Below are 21,051 nucleotides of genomic sequence, written 5' to 3' on the forward strand. Positions count from 1 at the left end.
GACGGATGGATGGACAGACAGGTGGATGGATGGATAAAGTGGACCAAGCAATGAGTGAAGGTTCTTGTCTCTTGTCTGATCTTAAGCTCTGTCTCTAACACAGCAGAATAGGCCTCGGGATTCAGGGTAACACCAAGAATCAATGGCAGTTTTCCTGTCGATCACACAGAAAGCGGAGAACTAAACTCACTGTACATCCTGGCTCAGAGTTCAGATGCAAATTCTCTTTCAACTCTGAAGTCTCTGGTTCACAAGAACCGCACACCTAGAGACTCACTGCTGGAAAGCAAAGTTTTATGTGTGTGTGTGTGTGTGTGTGTGTGTGTGTGTGTGTGTGTGTGTATGTGTGTAAGGGGGGCAAGGGAGAGAGAGCTGCCATGAATCTTTATGGTTTTGAGACCCTCAGCTTTTAGGAGGCACCCTGTTTAGACTGGACCCACTTAAGACATATTTTCATTCAAATTGCCAAAGATCACAGGACTTTCATGCCCACAGAACTAGGGCCTAGCTGTCAATGCCATGTGGTACCAACACTGAGAAAGACTCCGGGGTCCAGAAGTATTTTCCAGGCCATTACAGGGAGAACAGTAAATGCCACAGTGCTGCCTAGACGGTGGGAAAGCTGAACACCGCCTGCTACGCCCTCGTGGTCCACCCCAACTTACGTCTGTAAGACGACACAGCTGCTCGCTACATGAGCGACGGGGAGGCTTTGTGTTGGGAGCCGGTCTTAGGGTCGTTTCATGAATCAAGGAACTCAACCGCTTAAGAGTAAAGAGTTTTGCCCCCTGGAGAGAAAGTGCGAAGGGCAGTTCTAACGAGCAGCCCTGGGGAGGACATGGACACGCAAGACATTCTTTTCGTTCCAAACAACTTCGAAGCTGTGTGCAGACTCATCTAGGAGTATTGATGAGTGATCTGTGCCAGCGTCAGCGTCAGCCTCGGAAGGAGCAGGGGAGAAGACTCCATTTCCTTCCCTGGAGACTAGACGGGACCCAGAGATGACAGAGAAAGGGCTGCTGGGAGACTCCTTTCTTCCCTGCACCTCCCTCACCCCACCTGCAGAGGGCAGGCAGCGCCCAGGAGCGGGAAAGGGGACGTCACGCGACATTTCCCTTCAGATGAGGTGCAGGCAGGCCCCATGAGCACACAGCACACTTGAGCTTGTAGAGTCCTGTCTATCCAAGGAAGGAGCTGCAACCTGTTTCCTCGTCCAAAGATGAGGTTGGTCCAAAAACAGCGTCAGCCCCTATTGCGGAATCTAAGATCTTGTATCCCAGAACACGACTTTGTGGCCAGCGGGAAGCCGAAAGGCATTCTCGAACAGAATTTAGCTTACAGCTTGGAATCCAAGATCTTGTATGACTTTGTGGCCAGCGGGAAGTCGAAAGGCATTCTCGAACAGAATTTAGCTTACAGCTCTCACACGGATCACATCCTCTTTTAGAAAAAGACATTTCTGCCCTTTGTCTCTCGACTGTGCTTTAAATCTTTATCATGGAAAAAAAAAAGCCAAAATACATGGAGAACGACATGTATGTTACGTTTTCGCCACCCAATATGAACAAACAGCAGCATTCTTCAGCTTTGCCTCATCCGTTTCTAAGAAATGAAATGTCACAGAACATTGACGTTCCCTTTGTTCCTGTCCCCAAGTCACATGTCCCTTCCTCACCCAGAGGTAAGCACAGCGTGACGCCGGCGTGTGGGTTCTGTGATTTTATGCATTTGCTACACACCTCGCTAGCCCCGGATACTTACTTGGGCTGTTTTGTTCAGTTTATTCAAATAGATTCATACCGTATATAAATGGGTTGGCAACTTTTTTTTCATCCGCCGTTATAATTTTTAGATCTATGAGTGTTAAAACACGTAACTCTAATTCATCTTAACTTTCATAGAGTGCAGGCATTGTACAAATATACCCTCCAGTTCTCCCCTGCCAGTGGGGTCTTTTACTATTACTATTACTATTACTATTGCTGCCTTAAACTTCCCCACACTCTCCTTATGAAACGTCTGAGTTTAAGGTATGTTTGGAAAAGCAGAAGTACTGGGCACATGTATTATGCACTTTTAATGGTCCTAGAGAGCATCTAACAGCTCGACAAAGTACACAAATCAATTAATACCCGCTCAGCAGTCTACGAGTTCCCATTGCCCATGTTGCCCGTCAACATGAAGAAACCGTCAGACCTTTTAATGTTTGTCAAGCCTATAGGATGTGGCGATATAATTTTGTTTAATTAAATATTCATTAATTTGTATTTCTCTGATCACGACTGGCCATCCTTTTCTGCCAGGGGACATCTGAGGTTTCCTCTTTTGTAAATTTCCTCTCCACAGTCTTTGCCTATTTTTTTTCCCCCTATAGGGTTGTTAATCTTTTTCATGATTTATAAAAGATCTTTATATATTTACATTACCAAGCATTTGTTAGCTCTGTTGCAAACGGCTTTTCCAAACCTGTCGGCTGCACTTTGAGTTTTAAAATGTCACCTGAGAGGTCTTCTGCATATATTCCTCCTGAAATAGTACCCCAAAGTCAGAAGGGAGTTGTTCGCACAGTTATAAGGTCTACAAACACCAATAAAACTGTAGTCCAGTCATAACCATGTAACGTTTACATTATATGGGAAGCACTTTATACTTTTCGAGGCATCTTTTAATCACCGAATTTCAGCCTCAAAATATATATGAGGCTAGCAGGGGCCCCATTTCTCATCCGTAACATTCATTCGTTGATCATCGACATTCTTTAATGGTCAAAGTCTGGACTTTTATCTTTCTTCTGCAGCCGGGAAAGTTTGTCCAGGGTCACGGCCGTACTTAAGGGCACAGGCAGGTTGTTGATTGCAGCTCCATAAAGCCGGGGTTGGGGGAGGGACAGGAGGCCCTAAAGTCTGTCATCTGGGCCCCTGGGCAGTGCCTCTCCACACGAGGGCGGCACTGAGCTCAGCATTAGGAGAGGAGAGGCAGAAAGACCGGCATCTGAGCCAGGCTTGGAGCCATCACGTCACCTTCCAAGACGTGGGTAGGATGACAGTGGCCCCGCTGGACTCACCCAGGCTGGAGCCCATCCGCATTTCTGCTTCAATGAGAAAAGGGCCACGCGGACCCACGGACGGACTCTTTTCATTGAGCAGTGAGGGTGGGGCCCAGACCGTCACCCTGAGCGCCCACTTGTGGCAATGTCGCCGGCTCGAGGCCACGGCAGGTCCGCCACACGGACGAAAGCGCGGAGCCAGGGCTCGTCCCCTCGTCGCTCTCAGCACACACAGAAACAAACACGCAGAAACACAGCTTTACCCGGAACTTGAACCCGAGACTGAAGCCAAACGGGAATGGCGGGCCTGCTCGGCACGCGGTGATGTCACAACGGCTGTGGCAGGGAGGTGGGACAGCCCTGTGCAGCCCGCAGGACACCGTCCACCAGGCCTTGGGCCCCACCAAGTCGCCGTGCAGACACTCGGCACAGCCTCGGAGCACTTAAGCTTGTTCTCTGGGAGGAGGTGGCCGAGGCAGACCTCGGAGCATGTGGCGATGTCTACATTTCTGGGGACACTGGCTTTGGGCTTGACCTCTGACAGCGTTCACGAGTGGTGCCTTCTCCGTTTCCCCAGAAACCAAATATACCTGAACTAATTATGCAAAGTCCCCTAGTTTAACTCCCGGTCTTCTTTTTTGTTTGTTTATAATTACAATACAGAATCTCAGGCAGACAAAGGCAGTCCGAATATACTTCACCTCGTGGCTTATCATGCAGAACTACTTATTTCTATTGCTATAGGACCGGATTGCAAAACTTTCCTTCCCCGCGCTGGGTAATGAGTCTGCTTCTGATGGGGTTCGAGGCGCGGAGACCATGCCTTAAGCACAGACGGTGTTCCACGAGTGTCTGCAAAACGCATGACTCAGCGGTCGGTGCCGGCCACCCCCTCCACCAATTTCAGAACTTCAAGGAGTCAGCAAAATTTAGGGTGGGAAGCAATTCATTGGGCAACCATAGAAACACGAAAGTCATTCACATTCGTGGAAGTGTGTGCTAACACGTCCTCACGTTGCCTTTTGTTTTAAAGGCTCGTTAACAAAACCTGTTACAGCCTCTATGTCTTCTAGAGGTTTTTTGCATCCCCGACATAAACTTTTTAAGAGACCTAAAACCGAAGGGAAAACTTCCCACGAAACGCTGTGCTGCTCGTGGAGACCGAAGAGCCTGAGTCTTCCCCCACACGACCGTACACAGCCCTGAGTGCTGGGCACACCTGGGCAGGTGGGCCCGGGAAGGTGCCCACCACGGCTCCAGGAGAAAGCATCCAGGTGGCAGATGTCACCAACGCAGCTGTCCTAGGCCACGTGGCGGGACCTCGGCTTCCTCGGGTCTCGGCGCCCTCTGCGGCACAGGCTCCACCCTCTGAACCCCCAGGGCCGCCCCGGTGCTGAATTAATGAGGTGACACCGTGCGGGCGCGCGGAAGTCAGCTGCAGCACCCTGCACCCCCAGCCCCACCCGGCCTCCGCCTGGGCTCCCAGAGGGGGTCTTTCCCGAGAGTCCCTCTGAGGAAGGTCGGCAGAAAGAGGACAACTGGACGGCTGGGGATGCCAGAGTTAGAGCAGAGTTCCAGGAGAGCCAGCACAGGGGCCACGTCCCCAACAGAAGCCGAGGCAGGGCCTTCTCGATGCCCTGGAAATACTCTCCAGGCGTCTGCAGTGAAGATGAAACGGGACGGCCAGTGGGGACCCGGGGAGCGTCGTCCTATCTGCGGCAATCGAGGGCTTCAGACAAACAACGCTGGGATTGGCCAGGCCAGCAGCCTCCGGCCTGCGCCTGCCTCCTGTGCCTGCAGCTCAGTTGTAGGAGAGGTAATCGATGAGCCTGGAAGGGATGTCCAACCTGGCGATTTTCTCCAGCCCTCTGACGCCGGTGGCCTTTCGCAAGCTCACCCTGCACAGCTGGGACAGGGTCAGAGGTGTCTCTGGAAACAAAGGACAGGAAGCACATGAGGTTAGCTTAGCAGAGCTGAACATAGATAACTATCCTTCAACTTAAAGAATGCCAAGGTGGAGCTGGGAACGCCTCCGCCTCCCTTTTCCTGGAAGGAGGACTTGGCCCTGCACGCCTTCCCTGGAAGGATGGCCAGGGACTGAGGAGGCGAGAGCGAGCGATGGAATCGTACCGACATCCAAAGGCGTTCCATTTTGTGGGCGCTTTTGTGGGGTTTTGTTTCTTTTCGCTTTTTGCGATTTTTTTTCTCCCACTATGATATACCCTAGCACAAGGATGTGTCGGCAAAGCTGTAATCTACAGCTGGTAGGCTTGTTTATCAAACTTCCAGAAAAATGAGGGACAGGGTGAGGGTCAGTGCCAGGCACATGCTGGCTGCCAGCTCCTGCCGCTCCAGGTCACAGGCTCTGCTCTCACGACTGAGCGCCACAGGGTGGGCGCAAGAGGACCCAGGAGAACAGAGGCACGCCACAAAACAGCTCGGAAAGAGGACGCAATGCGGGTCCCGATGGCAGAGCGTCAGGACCTCAGGACTGAGCGGAAGCCTGAAGCTGCGGCTCAGGAATGAGAGCAAGCCAGGGCCAAAGGTGGAAGCCGCCTGGACGTCCCTGGCAGCCGAGGCACGGGGACATCTGCAGAACAGAGCCTGGCCTGGAGGGCTTGCCTTTTAGAATAATCTGTGTTTGACAAAAATATGAATTAACCGGAGAGTATTCTCTATTTTTGAAAGTTTTCGAAAGAAAAAAGTTCTTTGCAAGAAAAAAATTAAAACGACTGATGAAATTTATTTTCCCATGTTACTTTGTCCCCCAAATTATTTGGGAAAAAAAAAAACCATCATCGTTCAGGAAATGTTTAGCTGACAGATATGGAGTTTGCCACAAGCTCATACTGGATTTTGGTTGGGTCGAGCTGGCAAAATGTTGGATTAAGTGGTTCTTTTTAAAACTGACAGGTGTTGAAAGACTTGTGACTGATTCTATGTAAAGTCGTTTAAAAATTTGTACCCAAAGAAGAAATCTTGTCCTTAGCCAGATCGTTTGTACTCTGTGTCCTGAAGCATAGGTGAAGGTTACATCTACATTCTCAGCCTCACGTGGACTTAGTCCGAGATGGTGTGTTTACTCCTAAATGATCTGCTATGTATCTTGCATAACTGCCTCCCGGGCAATTCTAAAAGGCACTGCGTCATTCAAACGGCTGGAAGAGCTGGCCTCACTTTCGTAGTGCTCGAAGCACTTGGCGGGGGCGCTGCTGCTCCACGTGTAGTCAGAGGGCTTCTTCCCCCGGTTGTCCCGGGCGTAGATGTTGCCGCCAAACTCGATGAGCATCTCTATGAGGTCCACGTTCTTCACCTTGGCCGCGTGATGAAGGGCTGTCTCGTGCAGCTTTGCCGCATTCACATTGGCCCCTGCGGGTCCAGAACAGAAATAACCATCACCAACGAGAGAATCTGGAGCCGAGAGAAACATGGGCTTGGATCTTTTCATCTAGCACAGTATGTAAAAGCAATCCTGGTCCAGGAAACAAAATCAAGACAGACTCTGCTGCAGCCTTTTCAAAATCTTTTTCAAAATCCAAACACGGTAGTTACTTTTTTTTTCTTATAACCAGAGAGCTAAGGACAGGCAGCAATACTAATGAAACGTAACTAGAAATGGAAAAACAAAAAGAAGAAAAGTAAAATGACTTTCCTGTGAGTTAAGAGGTGGTCCTAATGCCCACAGCCCCTGAGACTGGAGGCTCAGACTGAGCTACTCAACCCCTCCTGCTGTCCAGGCACACGTGCGCCCATCACGCATAGCTCACACATGTGCACACCATGCACACACACACACACACACACACAAACACACACACCGAGGCACAGGACAGAGGCTCTAAAAATGTGTTGCATAAATGAGGGAATAGTCCTTAAACTTAAATATGTTTTTTACTACAGGGAAGCCCAAAGGAAAAACAGGAGATTGTTTCCCACACACCTCAGCGTTCAGGTAAGAGAGGAGGTCTGGTAGCTGTGAGTTCAGCTCTGCCATCCACCCCTTTCCCGTGAGAACAGTAGACATTCAGACAGATGCAAACAGGCAATAGGTAAATGCGGCACTTTTAAATACATTTAAAAACACAGATGTGATTAAAACGTTTGTATAAAATGTCATCCTTAGGGCACAGCCATCAAAATTCTATTCAGTGGGATTTCTTGGAGCTCGAAATTCTTTTTAAGAAAAATACTACTTCCTCAAAGCCTGCTCCTACGTGGATATAGAGAAAGGAGATAGAAGAGATTTTTTTTTGTCTGTTTTTGTTTTCTACGTTCACTGGGCCGGACCTTCTAAATCCTGAAATCCTACTTTTTTTTTCCAATTACAGTTGACATACAGTATTATATTAGTTTCAGGTGCACGGCATAGTGGTTAGGCATTTATATAATTTATGAAGTGGTCCCCCCGATACGTCTAGTCCCCGCCTGGCACCGTACACAGTTATCACGATATTACTGACTATATTCCCTGTGCTGTACTTTAATGCCCCATGACTATTTTGTAGCTGCCAATCTGTACTTCTTCATCTTTCCCTTTTTCACCCAGCCCCCAATACCTCTCGCATCTGGCGACCATCAGTTTGTTCTCTGTATTTATGAATCTGTTTCTGTTTTGTTTGCTGGTTTGTTTTTCAGATTCCACTTATCGGTGAGATCATATGGCATTTGTCTTTCTCTGTCTGACTCATCTCACTTAGCATGATACCCTCTAGGTCCATCCATGTTGTTGCAAGGTTTCATTCTTTTTTTGCAGCTGAGTAATATTCCATTGTATATACGTACCACCTCTTCTTTATCCATTTGTCTATCCAAGGACACTTAGGTTGCTTCTACATCTTAGCTATTGTAAATAAGGCTGCAATGAGCACAGGGGTGCATATATGTCTTTTCAAATTAGTGTTTTCGATATCTTCGGATAAATACCCAGAAGTAAAATTGCCAGGTCATGCGGTAGTTCTATTTTTAATTTTTGAGCAACCTCCACACTGTTTTCCACAGTGGCTGCACCAATTTACAATCCCACCAACTGTACACGTGGGTTCCCCTGGAGAAAACTCTTTTAAAGAAGTCCAGCAAATAGCTAGCCTCAGTGAAGTTATCCCCCAAATAATAGGTCAAATCACAGTCATAAAATATTATTAAAGTGGGGTTTTAAAAAAATCCGATCACCAGCATGTCACCATGCAATGTTACGTGCGGAGGGCCAAGTCAGAAAATGAGAGGGCATAAGGCTAATTAGACTTTCTAGTCCCACTGCTCAAAAATATTTGAAAAAATCCTGCTTTCTGATTTCTGACTGAAAATAGTTTTGGTCCCCTAGTGGATCATGAAAGCCACGTCCGTGACAGTGGACCGCGTGATCCCCGGAACACGGCAAGCATTCTGCCACGGTGACACAGGTGAAGAGACGCTCTCTCCGCTTCCCACAGCCAAACTCAGAAGTCCGGTCAGGAAACAATCCCCCAGTGAGGAAGAAGGCTAAGTTGCCTAACGTTTTAATTTGGCAGAAGTGCATTGTAAGAATAATATTTGAAAGCAGTATAGTAAGTAAAAGAAGCATTTTCCCTGTGGTCTAACCACCGTTCGGCATCACGGGTTTTCTTCCAGTACTTTCCATGCGTGAATAAATAAGTGTATGGTGTTGCAGTCACCATGCAAATATGAATTGGAAAGCTAAATGCAAACTTGTAATGAAAAGTAAGTGGTAACGTCTACAGAATCGAACATCCTAGTAGCTTTCTCTCTGGTCATTAATCCTCACAATATTCTTGCCAACAGGGAACGAAAGAGACTGTCTCTATGTTAGTGACAGAGAAGGGGGCACAAGGCATGTAAAGCTTTTCTCATGGTCAAGGAAAAAACTATGGCTGAAAATAGCCCTACAGAAGACACCTCCCTTCCTTCCCGTTCAGTGTGCTTTCTCTGTGGACAAGGCCTCTATGGGGTAACTCTTTCCAGAGGGTACCAAACGGGATCTTTTAAAAACATGTTCTTGGCATCACTGGATTGGGTGTAAAGAAAGGACTGGTGACTGAGAGGAAAGCTGGCACGCTCTGCAGCAGTTGGGAACAACGGGCCAGAGGTACACAGGGCAGCATGGGTGGGTTTTGAAAACAGGGCTGAGCGGAAAAAAAAAAAAACCCAAAAAACAGGAAATAGGGTAAGATCTATAACACAGTACCATTTATGTCCATTACAAATACATGCCACAAGCGACGATGTGCATCTTACAAAAACACATACAGATACACATTAGATGGTGGGATGTGGGGGGCGGAGGAAAGAAGGGAGAAGCGGGGGGAACTGGCGTTGTGTGGACTAAGGATGGTAATGTACCTTGAACTGAGTGTGGAGAGAGAGAGAGCCTAAGAGTCAGCAAAACAGCTGATGCATCTGGGAACTGAGTATCCTCAGCTTCATGGTTCAGAGAAAAGGGGCCAAAGTCTGCTCATTATCGAAATCCTGCTTTCAAAGCAAAATAGGACTGCAGTGGACTCAGAGTTAAACCTTAGCCAGCGAAGACAAGGAGGGACTGTCACCAACCAGCTCAGCACAGCAAGACCCCGGCATAGTTCCCTGGCAGAGCAGACACGCACAGCTCAGTTCCGTGTGGCTGACACAATAACGGAGACACGCGTGACAACAAGTACCGTGCTGGGAAGGGGGAAGCAAACACTCACTGTTCAATCAGCTGCTCTGAGCGCTTACAGCAGAGTTAAATATTTATTGCCGGCGATCAGATTAAAAATCACCCCACCGTAATAATGGGACTTTCCCCTTCCCCAGACCTCCTCCTCTGCGAAAATCATAAGCAGCTCGGGGACTGGGCCTCATTGCTCCAGAAGACAGACAGCCTCCGTATCGGCCCCTGCAGTCACCCTGGCCCCCTACAGCTCGGCTCCAAGAGCAGGGCCCGGCCCTCTCTGAAATCACGAGCATATTTTTCTAGAGATGTGGTCAGTGGCTTTCATTCGATTTTCCAAGGGGTCTGTGACCAGCCCCGCACAAAGCTGAGAATCGTTGCTTTAAAAAGAATCCATATGCTGTCCTTTTCTCTCTACTTTTCCTATAGTTAAAAAGAAAAAAAAAAAAAAAAAGAGTTTTCTGGAATGAAAAGAATTACAATAAAAATAGTTTCCTTAAAAAAGAAAAAGACTGCATGTACTCTACGAAGGAATGTCAGAGGCCGTCGGAGGTCGGAGTAGTAATCAAGAATGGAACCCCGAGTCCACGGCACAGTGGCAGCCGGCATCGTGAGACGGCACTGACACATCGGGGATGCTTGTCCCAGGAGGATCTCTCCACCCCTCATTCAGTGCCCCAGATCTATGGAAACTCACTTGGAAATCTACCAGGTCCCCTGTTTCAGGCTTAGATGGACATTCAGTCACCTTCTCACGCCTTTCCAACCCGCCCGGCGGCGCGGGCGTGGTCCCGGGGTGGGGGTGGGCGGGATGACCTAACTACCAGTATCCAGTGTGGGCCCTGATTGGGTTCACCCCTGCTCCCACTCAGGCCCGAGCCAATAGGAATTTGACAGCAGTTTGGACATGGGGCCCAGTTAAGGCCAATGGGACATAATGGGAGGCGTGAGGGGGAAGCCTACCAGGAACCTCAGGAGGTGACGCATCTGACTTCAGCCACCTCAGCATGTGGTCAGGTGAACACTTAGGACAGCAGAATTGCAAAATTCAAAGGACGTGCATTCTTGATGACACCGTCGAACCCCTGGGGCAAACTGACTCTGAAACTTGCTCTCGTTCTGGTTCATTCAGTTGCCCGAACCAAGAATTAAACGCCTCACCCAGGTGGAGCTGGCCTCCTATCACGAAGGAGAAATTACCTCTAAAGTGTTAATCCAGAGAGGATATTGGGATTAACACCATTAATTTGACCCTTCCCCCTACAGACGCAACAAAAGGAGCTACAACCGTGGAACGAGGGAGTACTGAGCGCGTACAGAGGGTTGGTGCGCTGTGAAACCCATATTTTAAAAGCTCAGCAGTAATGATAGGTAGACACCCTACCTAGGCTGACACATGGGACCAATCCTTTGATGAGTGACTTGGCTGGAATGGAAGACTTACGATGGTTTCTAATGTAGATATTTTGTCATTGCATAAAAAATAAGAGCTGCTCCCATGACCAACCTGACACAAAATGAGTCTTTTTCACTGAAAAGACTTAAAAGCGACACTTTAAAGTGAATAAGACTCACTCCTAAGAAACTACATGGAACTTAAGCTCAAGTGACCATCATCCTAAGAGAACTCATAATCCTTCTGAACAGTTTTGTTTTGTTATCTTAAGCTTTATCCAGAATAGATGAGCTAAATTTTTTTTTCTCAACAAAATATTTAAGTTGGGTTCATAGTGAAAACTCCTTGTCAATACCCTCTTTGGCTGCATGGTAAAACTCCTGTAGTGGACAGGTCCTGAATCCAACTTCGGTTGGCTGCGTTGTTCTTTATCTTGCTTGCCTTTTTCATCTTGAGAACTTCTCTATCCTGAGCATTTTTTATTTTTTTATTTAAAAAAAATTTTTTTAATTACAGTTGACATACAGTATTATATTAGTTTCAGGTATATGACATAGCGATTAGGCATTTATATAACTATGAAGTGATCACCTCAGCAAGTCTAGTAACAATCTGTACTTCTTAATCCTTTTATCGTTTTAACCCCTCCCTCCAACCCCCCTCCCATCTGGCAACTGTTCATTTGATCTCTGTATCTATGAGTCTCTTTCTGTTTTATTTGTTCATTATTTTGTTTTTTTAGAGTTCATATGTGTCATCATACGGCATTCGTCTTTCTCTGAGTTGTCTTGGTGTGGGCCTCTTTCGGTTCATCTCGTTTGGGACTCTGTGCTTCCTGGGCTTGTATGTCTATTTCCTTTGCCAGTTTAGGGAAGTTTCCAGTCATTATTTCTTCCAACGGGCTTTCAGTCCCTTGCCCGCTCTCTTCTCCTTCCAGGGCCCCGCTGATGCGAATGTTGGTACGCTTGCTGTCGTCCCAGAGGCCCCTTAAACTATCCTCTTTTTCTTTTTGCTGTTCCAGTGGGTGTTTCCTGCTACCTTGTTTTCTAGATCACTGATTCGATCTTCTGCTTCATCTAATTTGCTTGCTGTTGATTCCCTCATGTGTTCTTCATTTCAGTTATTGTATTCTTCATTTCTGACTGGTTCTTCTTTGTTTTCTATCTCTGTTGAGGTTCTTGCTGAGTTCATCGACTCTTCCCTTAAGTTCATCGAGCATCCTTATAACCAGTATATTGAATTCAGTATCTGGTAGATTGCTTGCCTCCATCTTGTTGAGTTCTTTTTCTGGAGTTGTGTCCTGTTCTTTCATTTGGGACACATTTCTTTGTCTACCCAGTCTGGCTGCCTCCCTGTGTTTGTTTCTATGTAACAGGTAGGGCAACTATGTCTCCCAGTCTTGGCAGGGTGGCCTTATGTAGTAGGTGTCCTGTGAGGCCTGGTGCATTCTCCCTCTTCACCTGAGCCAGGTGTGCCAGGTATGTCCCTCGTATGGTCTTTGGGTCCCCTCCTGTTGTAGCTAAGCCTTGATTGCTGTTGGTACATCGATGGCTGGGGGTGACACTAAGACTGACTGGCTTTGAGAACTGGTCATGACTACAACAGACTAGCTGTTACGTGGGGGCTGACCTCATGGAGTGGGAGTCACTTTAGAGACGCTATAGTGCCAGCCGAGTCTGCCATTCGGGTGTGTCATTCGTAGAGCTGGTTGGGTGGTCTGGTGTGGTCTGAAGCCAGCCCCCGGGTGTGTTGGTTCTGTAGTCTCTTGGGATAGACTCCAGTGTAGGCCAAGGTCAGCCACCATTCGTGCCCAGCTTGCGGCCACCTGGCGGGGGCTGCAAAGTTATCTGCGGTTGGTTACCACTTGTACTGGCGTTGGAGGTGCTTGGGAAAGCCCACACTGTGAGCCGAGGCTGGCTGTCACTCCTCTTCCTGGCACTGAGCCCTGAGTCGGGGGCCTGATGTGGGGCTGGAACCCCTCATTCCCCAGGGAGGACCTCCACAGCTATAATGTCCCTCCAGATTCTTTATCACTGCATGTGGGTGTGGGACCTGCCTCTTCTGTGTCCCTGCCCCTCCTACCAGTCTCAACGTGGCTGCTTCTGTGTGTCCTTAGTTACAGGGGTTCTGTTCAGCTAGTCTCACTAATGGTGCTTCTCTAATTTGTTGTGATTTTGATGTGGTCATGGGAAGAGGTGAGCACAGAGTGTACCTACTCCGTCATCTCGACTGGAAGTACTATGCATTTTTAGAGCACTGGACAACACCCTGGATTCCAAATGCTGCAAACTCCATTTTCCCCTGGACCCCCGTCTCTTCCTGATTTAGACAGAAACTTTACTAGGTAGGTATTGTGGATGGTTCCCTGTGGCCACTAAAAATAATTATTAGCATTTGTCGAGCACTACTACGTACCAGGTCCTGTGGAAACATTATCACAAATCCTCCCAAGAAACCTGCAAAATAGCTTTTATTCTTCCAATTTTATAGATCTAGACACTGAGGCCCAAGTCTCAGCCGGCAAGTGGGAGAGCCAGCTTCACACCTGGGCCGTCTGACTGTACCACCCAGTTCTCCATTGGCACACAGTGCAGGTAAACACAACGCACCTGCTTTGAGCAGCACTTTGACACAGTCCAGGTGTTCCCGGGCACAGGCAACATGCAGAGGGGTCCCAAAATGACAATCGTGTGCTTCCAGATTGGCCCCAACATCAATAAGGAGCCTCACACATTCAGAATTTCCTTCAAAGAAATAGAAAAGAATGAAAACTGTCAATGAACATATACGTTTGAAATGACGAGCGTGACAAAACTGGCTGGTAAGCCCCATGCTTGGCTGCGGGGGAGCGAGGGGAACCAGCCTACGTCCCCACCTAAGAGAGCAATTCATGACTCCACGTGGCCCTAGGGAGCAAGAAGATGCCTGTCCTTTCTCTTGAGGGCACAGCGGTTCTCCAAGCCTCCTAGATGTGCTGGGAGCATCAAGCCTTGAGGCCATGACATAAACCTGCTGGCATCCCCAGTCTAAGTCTCCTGGGTGAACTACCTAGACCTTATAACCACGGGGCTGCCAGCCCACAGACGCCTTCCTGCCTCTTCCCCTGGTCCCTCTCCAGGTGTCTTAAGTGCAGGTTAGGGTCGCGCTCTATCGTGACGAGACTCCATGTTTCCTCATCACTTGATCAAGCTTCCTTTCGGCAGCTAACGCGTTTCCAGCTCTCGCCCTGAGACCCAGCCCTTCATCTACAGCCGTTTGCTGGTCATTCGCGTTTGGATATCTGGACCACTACCAAGGCCTCCCTGTCCCCTCCCTGTCCCCGAGTCCTCCTGGCCAGTGCATGTCAGCCGTTGGCCACACTCCCCGCTCAACCCTGAGTCGGTTTTGACGCCATGCTCTCCTGTTCCTCACATCGAAGCCCGTCGATTCTTCTCGGAGTTTTCTAAACGAATCCGTCTCACTTAGGCTCTAATGCTCTGCGTTTGGATCATCGTGATGTGCCAACTCACCCCCCACTTCTCGGGCATCCCCCCCCCCGCACCACCATGAAGAGTAGCAGAACACGCCACCCCGAAATATGTCACGTTGACATGAGGTTTATTGTGAGCTTAAGACAACTGAGAAGAAACAGATAGAAGAAAAGCTCTCTGCCCTCCCCCAAATTGCCTAAAAGTAGGACATATATTTGTAAAGTGTCCCCCTCTCCTGTCTACCAGAAAGGACAGAAGTTACGCACCAGCAGCTGCTAAAACCAGCCCCGTCTACCATTAGTGCCCCCATATATTTGCCTCCCCCAACTTGCCATCCTAGAAGCTTTTTCCTTTGTCTTGTCATTTCTGTGTAAGCCCATGTCCTAACCGCCCCTTGCAGTGCGTGGCAGACACATCGCCGAGTCCTCGTGTGCGTGTGTGCGATGCCCTGCCCTCATCAAGAAACTTCCGTTTTTGCTGGTTAATCAGTCCCTTGTCAGCCTAATGGGTGGGCCCAGCCAGTGACCCTAAGGTAGGTAAACTTTTCCTCCCCTACACTATACACAGATGGCCATTAAATTAACCCTGAAAAATATTGTTTGCTTGTCATTCAGCATCTGTTCATAAACTTTCAAGAGCTGCCTGTAGCAATCCCCAGGGCCCGTGGGTGGTGACAGATGACGTAATCGGGAGGACTGGGGCGTGAGGCAGCTGCCAACAGGGGCCCCGAGCGAAGGCACGGAAGAGGCCACACCGCACACCCCAGCAAAGTGCAACAAAGACAAACGCCATGCCGGCCCATCAAAACACAGGCCACAGGCTCGCCGCCTTTGCCCAAAAGAGTACAATCCGAAACCCTTGGTGTGTCATTTAAAAAGTGTCCGCCAGCTGGGCGCATCTGAAACTTCCAGTCTTATCTCCCAGGAGCTTCTGACGCAGTGAGACCGGACGTCATGGTCCACACGCCTGGCCTTCCTCCGCCCCTCCCACCATCGCCAAGCCCGCCCATCCGAGGAGGGCAGCTGAAACCCCACCTGCTCCCCGACGCTGCAGGACCAGCTTCCCCTGTCCTCAGGGATGTGTCTGGGTCTCGTCCCCCAGCTAGAGCAGGGGCCCACAGGGCCAAATGACAGTGAACACTGAGAGAGGCCGCAGCGTGGATCGGTCTCCAGTGTTAGTGTCTGAAAGGCACCGAGTGTCTGCTGAGCATAGAATCCTGTTCAGTCCTGGGCGAGGAGTCTCCAGGGGGAGAGCTGGGGACCCCCGCGGCCGAGCCACCAAGAGCCGATACAGACCAGGAGCAATCCCGGGCCAGCCGATGGCTTCCACGTCTGCCCACATGGCTCCCTTCCGCCCGACTCACCGCTCATGCAGGCCTCGTGCAGCGGGGAGGCCGTGTACAGCGGGGGGTTGACCTTGGCCCCGTGGGAGAGCAAGAGCTTCACACACTCGATGCTGCCCGAGGCGCAGGCGTCACAGAGCGGGGTGCTGCCGTCGATGTTCCGAGCGTCCACCTCGTGGGCAGGAAGAGACAGGTGTCACGGGGCAGAGAGGAAAGCTCGCTTTTTCAATCTGATGCACGTAAGACACTCCTCAGTCTTTCTAAGTTCTTAGGTTTTCTAGCATGTGCTGAGGAGCCACGCGGGCACGGAGCGCTCAGACAGAAAGGGACCTGGGTTGGGGCCGCCTACCAGCCTCCAAAGGACACGCATCGTCCTATCTGGCCACCACCCCAGCACCCAATATGCACAGCGCAGGCGAGGGGAGCTCCAGGTTCCAGCCGAAGAAGGCAGGGCATAAAGACGGGCTCTAATGCCAGCCTCAGCTCGGCGTGTCTGAAACTGCTTAACATGCCCCCTCCGGGTGGGAAATCAGAGGGCGGGGAAAGGCAGCTCCCCAGCTGGCAGATGCTGCATAGAATCTGTCCAAACCTTGTTCCCTTCCTCTCGACCCGCCTTCACGGCCAAGCTTCGGGAAGCGGTACGCAGTTCACCATTGTCACTTGTCCCGCACCCTGAACCCTGACCCTGGAGCCTGCATTCCCCCGATACCACCCAGCCCAGCGGTGTCCAGTCAGCTCGCCCAGCCCACTGTCAAATATCCAGCAATTCCGCCAGCCAGAAAGCACCGGCGGCTGAGATCGCGTGGCATTACTTACACCAGCGGAAGCAGCCAAGCAGATCAGAATCTCGTTTTGTTCCTGTTTACCTTTCTTCTAGGGAGCAGTGTGCCAGCACCCCATTTAGTCACCCTGCTGCCTGAGCCAAGGGCGTCCCCTCCACCATTTGGCTAAAACTGCCTTCTCTTTGCCCACCCAGTGACCCCGACCAGTCAAGTCCATGACCACACTTACTGGTCTTAGTGTGCACTTGACACAGACGGCCCCTCCGGCCTGCGGCTCCCACCAGACCCCATTCCCGTTTCCTCCTTCCCTCAGTCTCCTGCGGTGGTTTTTTTTAATTTCTGAGCATTTGCGAATCACAGAAGACTCACCCCCAATCCCTTCTTTTCCTCCCTCTACTGTCCCTTTGGCTGGTCCCACCCCTGTTGACAGCCACAGCCGGTCTTGCTGGGTGTCCCGAAGGGAAGGCGGCTCACCTGGGCACCAGCGGCCAGCAGCAGCTGCACGCACTGCGCCTGGCCCTGCAGGCTGGCCGCGTGCAGGGGCGTGATGGAGTCCACCGTGACCTGGTTGACGCAGGCGCCGCTCTCGATCAGCTGCTGCAGCCGCAGGGCCTCGCCCTGCTGGGCGGCCTCGTGCACGGCCGTGCGCTCCACCCAGAAGCCTGGAGGAGAAAGGACCGGGTGCTGAGCCCAGGGTGCTGAGCCCACGCACAGGGGCCCTTACGACACTGATGCCAGACGCGGCCACGTGATTCGCCCACACACTCCTCTCGATCCTGAAGGCCACAGGCCCATCTTGGGTGGCATACGAGGGCCTTTGTGACCCACCTCCTTAGCCCATCTCCCACACCACCCCACGAACCCCACTTCTCAGTCACACGCGCAGCTCATCACTGCCTCTGCCGTGTCACACCTGCGTCTCCGCGCATGTCTTCTCTGCCTGAAATGCCACCATTGCCCCCGCCCCAAGCGTCCGCCCTGCAATTTGATTTTTCTAGATTGTTTTCTGGCCTCTGTTTCGTTAATTTCCTCTCTAATCTTCATTTCTTTCCTTGTGCTTTCTTTCAATTTAGTTTCCTCTTCTTCCAGCATCTTAAGATGGAAGGTTAGGTCATTGATTTGAGGTCTTTCATCGTTTTTAATACCGGTGTTCACTGCTATAAATTTCCTCTAAGTACTGCTTGAGCTGCATCTCATAAATTTTGGTGTGTTGAGTCTTCATGTCCATGCATCTCAAACTATAATTATTCATTTTTGCATTCCGACCTCATCAAGTACGTGCTCAACAAACCTGTCAATAAATAACAAAGGCGCCATCCTATCTCCAAATGGACTGGAATTCTGTCTCTTCTCATCTCATCGCTCCCTGCCCGCCACCCACCTCCAGCCCTAGAGAATGAGGTGCACAAAACGTGGCCCCGACCTCCCTATTCCTTTAACCACGGTTCTCACACGTGAGCATCAGCATCCCCTGGAGGGCTGAGACCCACCCCTAGAGTTTGGGTCAGTAGGTCGCAGGTAAGACCCGAGAATCTGAATTTTTCATACGTTCCCAGGTGATGTCGATGCAGCTGGCCTGGGGACCGCACTTGGAGAACCATCGCTTTAGACAATGCTCCTCTGAATAGAGCCCGCTCTCTGCCGCTCTAGCCCATCCACTCACTCCCCCAACCCCCGCCAGCTCCCTCTCCCCGTTCATCCTAGATAGCTTCTACTTGCACCTCTCCTGACTGAAATCCAATGCTTATTTTCTCCAGGACGCCTTGCCTCCCTCAGCTCCCCTCTGTGCCGGGATGGTAGCCCCTCCTCTGAGCCCCCTCAATGAATGGTGTCTGTCTGCAGTATTTTACTCCCCAGTCGTACCTATCTGTCTTGCCCAGGAGCCAGAGAGCCTGTGTGACCCCATGAAATTGGAACGAGATCATGGGGCAGGGTAGACGAAAGGAGAGCTGAAACGCACAGCGAGATTTGATTCCCACAAAATGCGTAAGCCACGCTTGTGGAACGTTCTACTTAAGGTCTCAAGAAGGGGCCCTAGTGTGTTTCCCAGTGGTACTTCAGTCATCTGCGGGCCTGTCTTGGAGTGGAGTGAAAAGTGGCTACAGGTCACCGTAAATTCAGTCGAGGGGGAGCAACACCCCAAGGGCAGAATGAGCAGCTGCGACCCTAAAAAGAGGAGAGAGCAGGGCGAGGCCCTAGGACTCGCCGCAGAAGGAAACGTGCAGCTCAGGAAGGCTGGGCCCCGGGGCCTATGGCAGGTAGCCTGGCACGGCTCCCACAGGTGTCCCATCAGCGGCTACCTGGAGAGACGTGGCATCTTCCACTGCAGTGTACGAAGACGAATGGGATGGGATAGTCAGCATTCACGGTCGCGGGGGACATGCAGATAATCCACAACAACACGATGCCTGCGATACTGGAAGGATGTTTAAGTGATGGGAACTTAGAAGCAAGGCCGCCCAGTGTCCAGGGCCAGTCGAGAAGGCATCTCGGAGGAGGCGGGCTGCAGTGAGTCCACGACAAGTCTGACTCGTTTGGCTGAGTATTCCCAGCACTTGGCACGGGATATGGCTCAGCGAAGATGCTCATATCCGCCTGCTTGTTGAATGAATAAGTGAACGAACGGAGGGAATTACTAAAAGAAATGATAAAGTCTGGACATAAGAATTCTTAAAGAACATCTAATTTTCTTTCTTTACGACCAGTCTATAGAGGAAATGCAACTTACTGGTAACCAGCAGCAGCCATGGAGGGCAGAGATGAGAAGCAGCAGGTGTGAAAACAGAGCAAAGAAACCTGTGTACGTCAAAGGGCGTGATCAACGGACTGAAAGGCAATGGAACGGGGAGAAAATATTTTCAAATCGTACACCCGAAGGAGTTAATATCCAGAATCCATGAAGAACTCCTGCAACTCAACAACATAAACAAACAATCCCATTTAAAAACTGGCAAAGGACTTAAACAGATATTTCTCCAAGGAAGATATACGAATGGCCTACGCACACATGAAAAGATGTTCGGCATCACTAATCATCAAAACCAAACCAAAACCAAACTAAAACAAAAACAAAAACAAAACCACCGTGCGCCATCGCTCACACCCATCAGGACCGCCACTGCCCCAAAAAATAAACAAATAAATGTTGGCGAGGATGTGGAGAAAATGGGCCCCTGTGCACTGTTGGTGGGAACGTAAGACGGTACAGCTACGATGGAAAACAGTACTCTGGTTCCTCAAAAAATTAAAGAGAATTACCATATGATGCAGGAATCGAAAGCAAGATATTGAAGAGGTATCGGCACTCCCGTGTTCACTGCCGCATTACTCACAATAGCCACGAGGGGGAAGCACCCCCAGTGCCCACGGATGGGTGAATGAATGAAGAAATATGATTTATCCGTAGCATGGAATTTTATTCACCCTTCAAAAGGAGGGAAAGTCCGTCACATGCTACATGAATGAAGCGAGTCCATTACGCTAAGTGAAATAAGCCTGTCACAAAAAAGCAAAGATACTTATATGATTCCACTTGTCTGAGTCATCAAATTCATAATGGCGGAAAGTAGAACCGTGGTTGCGGGGGGCTGGGCGGAGGGGAGAAACGGGGGTCTAAGAGCTGCAGAGTTTTCTGCGTTGAAAGAAGAAAAAGTTCTGAATATCTAATGCACAGCAATGTGCATATAGCTAACTCTGCTGACCTGTACACTTAAAATTTATCATCCATCTTAACCACGTCTATGTGTGTGTGTTTTTAACCACAAAAATTTGAAAATTATTTTTTAAAAAGTAACAAAATGATGGAGGAGGCCCTGGGGGTGAGGAGGTTGTCACCTGCAGCTGGTACCAACAACAGGCTGTCATTGACAGAGACAGTCACAGTGGCGGGGGAGGGGAGCAGGGGTGGCCTCTGGTGACTCCAGGAAGGACTGAGAAGCAAGGGGAGGGGAGGAGCACCCCTACATAAAGGCCGTGGGGGCTGCGTGGTGCCATGAGCTGTACGACCACCCCGGCCCTCCCTGGGGGCTCAGCCTTCCCTCACTGAAGAGGTGGGGCGTTATTAGCCTTAAAGCAGAAAGACACAGCATGGAAAACACTGTACGTTAGTCCATGGCCGGGCTTGAACTCAGGCTGCATTCCAGCCCTGTGCCTGGACCCCAGCTGTGACGTGACATCCCCGCTCCCTGGGAGAGGGGCCACCTAGAAACCTGAGACCCTCCCTTTGTTCTGGCGAGTTCCTTCTAGGATGAGCACTGCCCTAAATCCCAGCCCTTCCAGTGATTTGGTTTCTAGCACCCCTCTTCCCACCACCCCCCTCTTGCCACACCCCCCTCCAGCCATCCCATCCCACCCTGCCCTTCCTGGGTCCCCT

The 21,051-nt window shown here is 50.2% G+C and overlaps 1 protein-coding gene across 1 annotated transcript in view; it reads right to left on the bottom strand.

Annotated features, from left to right (window-relative positions):
* Positions 1-2,060: 2,060 nt before the first annotated feature.
* The window catches only part of ASB13 (ankyrin repeat and SOCS box containing 13), a 23,850-nt gene continuing 4,859 nt past the window's right edge, over positions 2,061-21,051 (bottom strand). The window contains exons 2-6 of the mRNA XM_006906941.3: positions 17,154-17,341; positions 15,919-16,069; positions 13,695-13,829; positions 6,224-6,415; positions 2,061-4,975 (exon numbers count right to left, since the gene is read on the bottom strand). Coding sequence (XP_006907003.1) covers positions 4,848-4,975; positions 6,224-6,415; positions 13,695-13,829; positions 15,919-16,069; positions 17,154-17,341 — 794 coding nt within the window. The 3' untranslated portion in view covers positions 2,061-4,847. The remainder of the gene's footprint in view (positions 4,976-6,223; positions 6,416-13,694; positions 13,830-15,918; positions 16,070-17,153; positions 17,342-21,051) is intronic.

Source organism: Pteropus alecto, unplaced genomic scaffold (assembly GCF_000325575.1).
Source record: "Pteropus alecto unplaced genomic scaffold, ASM32557v1 scaffold11, whole genome shotgun sequence".
Classification (NCBI taxonomy): domain Eukaryota; kingdom Metazoa; phylum Chordata; class Mammalia; order Chiroptera; family Pteropodidae; genus Pteropus; species Pteropus alecto.